General features: G+C 39.2%; 1 protein-coding gene across 2 annotated transcripts; it reads right to left on the bottom strand.

Moving 5' to 3' along the window:
- Nucleotides 1-1223: 1223 nt before the first annotated feature.
- On the bottom strand, nt 1224-8073 carry LOC148012315 (uncharacterized). 2 transcript variants are annotated; one of them, XM_087669253.1, is made up of 11 exons: nt 7881-8073; nt 5991-6202; nt 4862-5117; nt 4400-4624; nt 3900-4311; nt 3480-3796; nt 3176-3373; nt 2797-2952; nt 2375-2484; nt 2038-2133; nt 1224-1929 (listed from the first exon to the last, which is right to left on the bottom strand). In XM_087669253.1, the coding sequence occupies exons 1-11, from the start codon at nt 7932-7934 to the stop codon at nt 1656-1658; spliced, it is 2310 nt and encodes a 769-aa protein (XP_087525379.1). In that variant the 5' UTR covers nt 7935-8073; the 3' UTR covers nt 1224-1655. The 2 variants fall into 2 exon arrangements, with proteins under 2 accessions (XP_087525379.1, XP_087525380.1); XM_087669254.1 differs by having other exon boundaries at nt 3900-4308.
- Between the last annotated feature and the right edge of the window lie 2093 nt (nt 8074-10166).

Below are 10166 nucleotides of genomic sequence, written 5' to 3'. Positions count from 1 at the left end.
AACCCCTCCCCTCCCTCCGCCTCCCTTTCCCCCCTCCCCCCCACTGTATGTAAGATATACTATGTATAATCCTGATATGCTTGAGATTTGATCCTGAAATGAGTATAATCATGATATGCTCAAGAAGCATGTAGTATGTATTATCTTTCTTCTAACCCATTGTGTTAGTTCACCATAACCTACAATTACTCATTAGTGGCTAGCTCTAAGGTAAAATCTCTCTTCCTATTTTCAATTCAAGAACTTTATCTTATTGCATGGTAAATATATGTATGTATGCACATAGGAATCCTTCGAGTAAGAAATACTTCTCATCACTCTCAAGTTATTTGTAGCTAAGCTTATCCCTAAGAGACCCATGGTTAAGTAGAAATACATTTCTTTTGGGGGAAGAGGAGAATCCTTGTCTTCAACTCTCAACTCGTCTCCATTTCTTTTGTATGTCTATTGCTATAATTTTCTAAATGTTTATCTTATTCAACTCCAAATGTTCATTCTTCTCATTTTCTTTAAATTTTAAGTCTAAAAAATAAGTGAACATTAACATACAATGTTGTGTGAGGTGTCTATACACAATTTCTTTCAAAAATTTGAAGAGAATTTGTAAACTTTGAGACTCAAGAAACAAAGTGAACTTATAAAATATCCTCTCTCATTAGTGACATAAGGTTTACATAAGATATCATCTCTCCTTAGGAACATACGGTCTACCTAGGCATCAAAACCATCAAGATTTAAGAACTGTATCAAATCCTCAATAAGCAACACACATGTAGTTGGGACTTAAGTAGTTCAAGTAAGCTTGTAGCCCCAACTAGCTAAGCAACCTTCTGTCAAGGAGAATCATCAAAGATTGCCACACTTCTTCCATGGAGGATCATCAATCAAAGATCGACACTAGAATACTCTTGACAAACATTTCCATCATACTGTTATGCCTTTTCAAGCCTTCAATCAAAGATAATATACTAAAAGACTCTTGGCAAACAATTTCATTACATAATTTTCTATTCATAAGCAACTCTTGACATGAATACATTTGTTAGTCTTACCAAAAGTAATTTTGGGCAAATGCTAAAGATAGGACAACATATCATGCATTATCTAATTTGTAGCATGCTTATTGACAACTAGTATAACTCCTCAGCTTTGTGCTTTGACAACAAAACGAGAAATTTATCAATGCTCATGTAAAAAAGTTCGATGTTCGCTTGTAAGTGATATATAGACCACGAGAGAATTATTTATAGAACAAAGGTATTAAATAATGCTCACGAATAAGATTACACAATACAATGCCATTTTAACCACCTCTATACCAATTACAACATGGAAAGTGAGTGTGGCATGTCTTTGTCTGTTTCATAGTGCGATAAAGCAAATGCCTTCTCATGTCATCGTTAAAGATGCAGTCTTCTCATGGTACCTTAAGTTACGGAAAGTACACTAGATAAAAACCATGCCCTTCACTTCAAAAACTTCATAAAGGTGAGTCGAACATCTAAACCAATTGCAATGCCTTCAACTGAAAATGAAGCCTGATCGAATCCATGTAGCATTCATGTTCTTTGAGCATAGAAGAGAACTTTCCTTCAAGGAGAGTAACCTTGTGTCTATGCCCATACATGCTCTGTAAGTGTTGAAATCCAATTTACCTATTGTTCAGAATCCTGCAAAGAGAGCTTAGCTTTGAATTGGTCAGACACTCTCCTGACATTCCCTTGTTTGACATTGGCACCAACTTCTATGCCAGCAGAACTTGTTCCATAGCGTCTTAACAACTCGCCCACTATAAGCTTCAACCGGCCCTGAAACTCATGGGATGGATATGACAAACTTTGCTCCAACAGCCTAAGTCCATCAGGTGAAGATGGATCATGTTGCAGAAGCATAGAAGCCAACTCATAGCAGCTGTATGGCACTATGTTCCTGCATGATAGTACATGCAAATAATGTCAGATATACAGTCATGTTTTGATATTAGAATGGCATTTGAGACACAAGCACTAGGTACATAAGTTGTCATTTTGCATGTACCCGCAATATGATTCAGAATTTTCAATGACATAGCGAAAGTTGTCATCTGCTTTTTGTATTTCTCCCAAGTTCTTCTGGCAAACTCCAAGAAGGAACCTGCTTCAAAAGGTTACATGCAAGCTAACTCACAAAAGATGCTAGCATATGAACAATATTCAAAATGTACACAAACACAAAGGAAAACAGACTTTCAACAGTGGTACAGCTTAGTGGGAAAACAGTCATCTCAAAGGCAAGCCAAGCCTGTCAGAGATTTCCATTCCCCTGTTAGAGATTGCCAAAGCTGATGGAATGGATTTAAACACATCATGCAGCAGGGAAAAAGCATCTTAAGAACCTTGAAATCATTTTGCTTGATTTGGTCCACTTGTGCTCATAATGGAGACTTGGTTTTGAGATTGTTTCATTAATTGTAGAGGTAGCTGGACTTCCACCACTAAGCAAATCCTGCATGGCCATAGAACATCAGAAAGCTTTCAGTAACCATGTAACCTATGCATCATGGACAGGAACACACTTGCACATATGCAAGAAAACATGCATGCACATATGCACACACAAATGCATGAACACAATTGCAGTGCACAGAAATGCAGCAGCAGCTTTATCCTACAGTAAAGATAAAGTGCTTTTCTAGGGATGTGTTGACATCACAATTCGGCCACCCAAGTTACAGCCATATTAGAAACATGCATTTCAAAACCAAAGCAATAAGCAGTAGATGTTCTTTCGTAAGAATGACTTGAACTTGAGAATTACTATAGAATCTTCACTATTATTTGAAGAAGCCTTGGGCTGAGTGCGTCCTTGAAGAACTTCTTCCACAGTTTTTATATGCAGCTCAAGGGAAGTTTTGTCCATGAATTGAAACCCATTACATATAGCAGCCAACTCCAAAGCAGAAAATAGTGGGGCCTGGAAATAAGTACCGAAGCAGTACAGATCAAAACAAAAATGATTATACATCAATTCATATTGGACCCTATGTAGAGGATCATCCAATGGTAACAAAGAGGAAAAGCCATATAGATAAATTTTTTCATCAAGTCCTCCCAGGTAATGAAATGTAAGTTCTGATCAAAAACAAATTCTGCATGACCGGCCTATCAGCATGCATGGAGTCTATGCAGTCAAGTACCTGATTTGATGCACCGAATTTGGAGGATATTTGCAAAGCATACTGCTCTAGCGGTGTGAGCTGTTGCTGTTTCTTGCTTCCTACTAATGCTGGTATTTCTTTCAGCAGTTGTCCTGCTTGAAGATGGGCATTTTCACTCGCTTCCCAGAGACATGCAGATTGTAAGAAGGCATAATGAGGCTTAAAGCATATGGATTCCTGGACAAACAGCTCAAACAAAGTGTTCAATGTGTATTTCTGACATATTCCAAGAGCCTTGGCCAGGATGCGCTAAACGCGGAACCATCATTTTGGCTGAGCTCACCTGGAGCAGTGTTCCAAAGCAATTAGCTGCATCATAAAATTTCCCCTGCAGAAGTAGACACCACCCAAGCTCATCAAGAGTTAAGCACCTTAGCTTTCGCATGCTTCCTTTTCCTCTGATGGTGTAGGGATTATCTGTGGAAATGATAACACGAGATGTTGCTTGGCCGAGATTCCTCTCGTAACGTTCCAGTCGGGATGCCAGTACACGGAACAACAAACAAGACTTCCAATTATCTGGCATCTTGTTCAGCAGCTCATGAGCCTGTCTGGCATGTTCTGAGGAGTAAGGCAACAGCCCCATAATCGCTGTATGGTCTGGAGAAACAGCCATAATGATACTCATTGTGTTAGCCGTATTGCTTTTGTTGCACAGGTGTCATTACTATAACTGTACAGTCAAGGCCAGAGCTTTTCTTACAATAGAGAAGCATTATTGATGCAATAGGAGTCACTGGATGATTTGCTGTGCAACACTTCCTCAAGAGGGCGATGCCTCTTTCCCTGTTTGCAGGGAAGCGCATCACTTCAAGAGCTTTCTGGTAGGCAGAAGGAATGAGAGACAAAATGAGGTTGAATGCCCCTTCTCCAAACTGGATGCCAAGTTGAAGAGACCGTAGCTCTGCATCCTCCTTAATACATTTCTTCCCATCCAAAACCAGCAAATCATAACTATTTGAGTCATCTGAAGTAAAATCCTCATTTGGTTGCAAACTTGCGCTTGGTGATGGCCTTCCATCACCCAAAAAGCTCCCTGAGACACCAAAATTCTCTGATTGGGAAGGTAACATGGAACTTGGCAAATCCTCCATGTGATCTGTACCTTTCATCTTCTACAAAACAGCATTCAGAAACTGGAGGCATGAGAAACACCCATGCTTCAAAAATTGCCACTCTGTTCTGAGACATCAACATGCTTACAGTGTGCATATCTTCATCCACATCATCATCCTCATCTGAACTGTAGTCCTCATCTCCTTCTATGCTCTTGGGATCCCCTCGGAAATCAAAAGTTCCTTCCATGGCTATCCACTCTCTGGTCAACTGCCTAAGTTTGTTCCGGCAATGCTGATAGAGTCCCCATGTTCGCCTCAGGCTATAACCAACCTTAACAACAGAACTCCAGCCTTCACCTGCACCAACAATCTGAAATACAGTTCAGATAAGGTGATTCATCTCTTGGTTGAGAATTGAGACTTGAAACATGGCAGATAAGAATAAGGTTGAAAATTTGAGTCTTGAACCATGTCACCACTGTCTTCAGATAAATGTGGCACTAGGACATAAGAATAAGGTGGTCCATATGTTGCAGCAGATAACTCAACACAGATTCATAGTTGCACATCAAACTCACCATCAGCACTTAGTTACATATTTCCAAACCTGTAGGATGGAAGACATCAAGTAGCATTCAGCCTGGATTTGTAGAGCCCAAAGCCTTGCTCTGCGAAAGCGATGATGCTGCACCTTCTCCTCCAGCTTCACTGTATCTCCTTCTTGACCATCTTCTGCCTCTACAGGTGTAACCTTTGCTGGTGTAGCACTCGCAGAGTACTTACGAGAAAATCTACCTAGAGCCCAAGTTTTGATGGATATTACTGCTGCATTCATTTTCCGTATGTTGCTATGTGTACGATACCTGTCCGCATGGGCAAAACCAAACTAAGAAGATGCAACTGGAAAACTGGGTATCAATGTCCTGCCGGCTTAGGCTGCAATGGTGTGCCTCTAGTGCTTAATAGCAGTGCAGGGACTCTCAGTAATGTCTACTCATCCCCACTTACTCAAGTGGATATTCTCTCAGAAATAGTTGCTGTCAGAATCTCTCATGGTATAATCACCTAAACAAGCACTGTCTAGGGTAGGCAGCCTGTCCTGTGAAGCCTGTTTTTTCTAGAACAGCTCTTGGTTGCCATCACACAGAATTCTAGTTTTGTGGATTAAATCATAGCTCTGAAATGTCTGTCCAATTCCCATAATCTCAAGGCATGCATCACAAAAATGGATGTAAAAATGACTTTTGGAACAGTCCTGTCTAAAAGCATAAAAGGGGGATGTTCATGCAAGTTCTCTCTTCTCATTGAAGATGCAAAAACGACACAAGAGACAAATTCCTTAAGGATGGAATTCAATTAAAAGGAACAGATAAATTCACCGGCCCTGTCTAAAAGTATGAATGGCTCTGCTTAAGAGATGTATATGCTTGATAGTAAAGAAACAACAAAGAGACAAATTCCCTATGGATGGAATTGGAATGAAAGGAACTGACACATTCATCAGCCCTGTCTAAAATCGGGATGCTTGTGCAAATTCTCTGTGATCAATACATTTATATGCTTGAAGATGCAGAAACAAACAAAGACAAACTGCACATGGCATGGGGTTGGATTAAAAGGATCAGAGGCATGCAAGTTCTCTATGCTCCATGCTTGAAGATTGCAAAACAACGTGCAAGACAAGCTGCATATGGATCGAATAGGATTAGAAGGAACAGGAATATGTTAAAACTTACTTTTGGGCTAGTTGACCTGCAACAGCTTCTGTCTCAGAAAGCAGAGTTGATGCAATCTGGAGGTCCTTCTCCTCAGAGGATATCAAGGCAACATAGGTGGCCACTTCTGCATGGTAAAGGCTGTACCTCAAGCTTCCTGGTTTCATGGCCTCAAAGTATTCCTCTGCTTCATTCAGCCTGTCTGAGAAGATGAGCTCCACTCCCTTCATGATCTGAGAGAGAACCCCAAACTGAAGTTAGCCATTGCAGAGCTTTCCAAAAACATCACATGTAAAGAACTTTTTGTACTTTTCCTTGATCATGGAACTGCAATGGCCTGCCATGAATACATATTAAGAATTGATATAATTGTTATACAATTATGGTGTATATGTTCATTGCATCAATATAGGTGAACTTAAAAGAGTGATTGGTAAAGAAAAGGTAAGGTGTGAGGTAAAGCACGGACAATAAATTAATTTTCAATTATCTCAATTACCAAGCAACTACTACTAAATTTGCCAATGAGTGGTAGCCCAATTGATTGGGAGGGTGTGTGGTTGCCAGAGGTCTCTCATTCAAAACTCACGATTGAGCAACTCCATATTGTTTTATGATTCAGGACGATATACCTTTTGATGAATAAGTTTGGGTCTCTAACCGTCAATATCAAATTCGATACACTTAAAGAAACTACTACTACATTTGCATTGATTCATTTCATCTATGGTTTTGTAAAATACAAACTTCAACCCTAAGGAAAATTCACCCTACTATTCCCAATCACAATGGAGTTTGCCTTTTACAAGCCAAAAATGGAGAGGAAAAGAGAATCTCTGCATTTATTAGTGAGGTTGGGTTAAAGTAATTTAGTAGTTCTACTCCAAGAGTGCACACCAACTATTACAGTAACCTACCCTTATGACAATGCTCCAATGTGAATGTAGGATTCTCTCCCAAGAGTTCACACCAACCATTACAGTAACCAACCCTCATAATAATGTGCCAACACGGGTACGGAATTAAATCCCATTGAAAACATTCTTTTAATGTGATTACTGTGCTTGTCAGCTGTTGGCAGGATTTATTGATGGGAATAACACCCATCTTTCACCCAAAGGTGAGGCACCTTGGAACCACCCAACTATGGGTTTTGAACCTTTGCCTCCCATAGCTCACACACACTTCTAACCAATAGGACTGATGCTCCTTGGTAATTGCATCAAAATTTGGAGACTCTATCTCCTCTACCCTGAAATTTCAAGAATTTTCCAAACATTCACTAAACCTCAAATTTCCCTGAAATTTGGAAGAATTCTTCTCCAATAGCACTCTTCTGAAATAGGATGATAGTTTCATATAGGCCCCACTTCATAACATTGCTAATGGGAGATATTGAAGAGGAAGAGAAATACTACTACATGGGGCCAATTGGAATCCCACTCAAACTATAATGACAATTCTAGTAAAAATTGGTTGTCAGCCAATCATCTTTTCATCTAGGCAACAATACAACGTATAGCTCAAAGCTCATAGCCTAATGTGTGGTTGAATTGATAAGCTTGTCTCCTTGTCTCCATGGGGAGAGGCTCTTACCATCCACAACTTCAATATTCTTCATTTTCAAATCGCAAGGTGATGATTGCATGATGACACTCAGGCTCTGTTGTATGATTGGGCCCTTTACTATGGTTCCCACATTTATTGCTAACATTGATGTTAGAGCACCTTCAGATGGTGATAAAGATGTCATCAGGTCAACAACCTTCATTCCCTCTATATTGACCTTTCATAGACTTTAGTCTCACATTGTTGACCCTTAGTGAGGTAGAATGGCCACAAATAAAACAGAGGAAAGATAAAACAGAAGACAGACATACACAGACGCAGAGAGAAAGAGAGAGAGGGAACCTTCTCTTCCTCGACTGTGCAATTTAAAGAGATGGGAGGGTCAGCAGCTTCCATGGCGACGAAGTCAGGCTTGTCTCTCTCGTGTGTCGTTGCTCGTGCGCGAGAGAGAGAGAGAGACACGGACAGAGACACAGTTTGAGTCCAAGGCGAAGAGACGCATCTCTCCCTCTATCTCTCCGCACATGTTTCTAAACTTTCTATATAAACCTTAGCTTTTAAGGTTCTAATGCTTCTATATAAACCTTAGCCTTAAGTTCTAATGTCTCCGTGCTAGGAGGTAAGGTTCTAATGTTTCTATATAAACCTTAGCCTTAAGGTTCTAACATCTCCGTGCTAGGGTAAGAGCTGGGTCGCACCTAGAGGTAGTGGGGGCGAGGGGCACGATGCACATAGTCACACCTGGGCAATGGAGTGCTTGAAACCCATGGGCCCCTACTAGCCCTCAGTAAACAAGGTGATGTTATCACAAGGGCATGCTAAGATAATAGCAAAGCAAGGTTCAAAGACTTGATTAAGGTGAGAAAACAATCTAAATATGGATAAAAGTGAATTGCCAAAATGATATTTACACTCTTCAAACCTACTACAAATGCCAAGTGACATTATCACCTTCGCTAATTTGGAGCATAATTTGTATTTTAAGTAACAAATAATAACATGGGATTAACTTTCAAAACACTTCTAACCAACTTAATCAAAAATATGCATTTGCACATGCAAATGGTGAGGACATGTTTTGAAAGTCAAGCATTTTGCGGAACGAAAAGAAAAGAAGGTGAATAGTGTTTGATCTTCGTTTAATGTGAAGATAGTGTTAAAACACATACCACAAAGGTAAGACCAAGTAATGTTGAACTTTTTGATTCCATGCATGTGCGGGTGTTTTGTGTATGGATAAGAAGAAAGAAAAAATAACTTCGTAAGTATTTGTGTAAATTAACTTTGTAAGTATTTGTGTACATGTATCTTGTGAGTTATATGTATATATGTATATATGTGTACATGTATCTTGTGAGTTATATGTATATATGTATATATGTGTATATGTGAGAAAACAAAACATTCTTACATGGATCATAATATTGAAAATATTTTCATGTATGAATAAGATGATGGTAGAGGAAGAAGGTTGTGATCAATGAGGTTTATGTAAGTTCTTCTACCTTCATCCATATAAGCCGTATCGAAAGGTCAAGTCCTAAGCACCCTACTTTGATGTTCTTTTATCCAAAAGAGCAAGTGTATTTTTATTTTTCAAATTATTCCTAAACACTATTAGTCAAACTATCAAACATTGGCCTCAAAGGATCTGACTTAAAAACATATCTTGCAAATTTAATGAACCAAGTGTGTAACATTCTTAAAACATAGATTACTTTTGCAAGCTTTTGAATTTGAAGGTAATGAATGTAACTATAGGTGACTAAATAAACATATTGCATGTGATTGAAGAAAGTGTGGCGTCTTATCTCTTACTATTACTAAGCAAATTTTGGGCCGGGGCACATGTTAGCCTCTAGGCCTCCTCGCAAATGTGTTTTTGACATCCACATTGTTGTGACACTGCACATCTACACCTTGAAAACCTAGGGCAGCAAGTGTTTGCTTCATCCATGATTCGTATAAGGTAGTGTCATTCTTACGTGTTTTGTTTTCTTCAGTTTCTTATGGGTGATTTTGAGATAGGAAAGATGGAGAAGTTGAACATGACAAGTAGATTGAGGAGCTTTGAGCCCTTGGCCACTTTCCTTTAAGTTTATAAGATTGCTTACACACTTGGAATAGCCATCTTAAGGCTTGGCTTAGGGAAATTGCTTGGGAAATGAGAGGATATCACAATGGGAGTTGCACAAGATGCTCAAATAAACTAAGATGTTCCTTGTAAACTAGTCCGATAAAGAAGAAGTTCAAAGCCAATGTCTTGAGACATGGTGAGATAGGTGTCAAAGCATCCATGTAAAGTACTTAGCATATGTGATGGTGAGTATGAGGAATGTTAGTAATTCAAGACTCACCTCAACAATCATTAAGATCATTTGTATAGAAACAGGCTAGTTTGTAGGGAAGGAGGACAAATAGAGATTGTCATGCATGCATGGCATGCTTTAGTGGCACTAGCAGATAAGGAAAATCCATTATGGTAAGAGAAAAGCTAAGATGGTAAGAGAAAAGCTAAAGATGGAGATATGCAGCATTGTTCTTAGAACAAAAGAACCATTATTAGCTTTAAAAAATCATTGATTATGAGAAAGGGGAGGAAGACAATGTTTTCAATGGAACAGAGAA

This window comes from Lygodium microphyllum, chromosome 27 (assembly GCF_053477565.2).
Source record: "Lygodium microphyllum isolate KBCC chromosome 27, Lygodium_microphyllum_v1.1.10, whole genome shotgun sequence".
Lineage (NCBI taxonomy): Eukaryota > Viridiplantae > Streptophyta > Polypodiopsida > Schizaeales > Lygodiaceae > Lygodium > Lygodium microphyllum.
The sequence above is the reverse complement of the archived record's forward strand: the minus strand, read 5'-3'. Positions and strand labels throughout refer to the sequence as shown.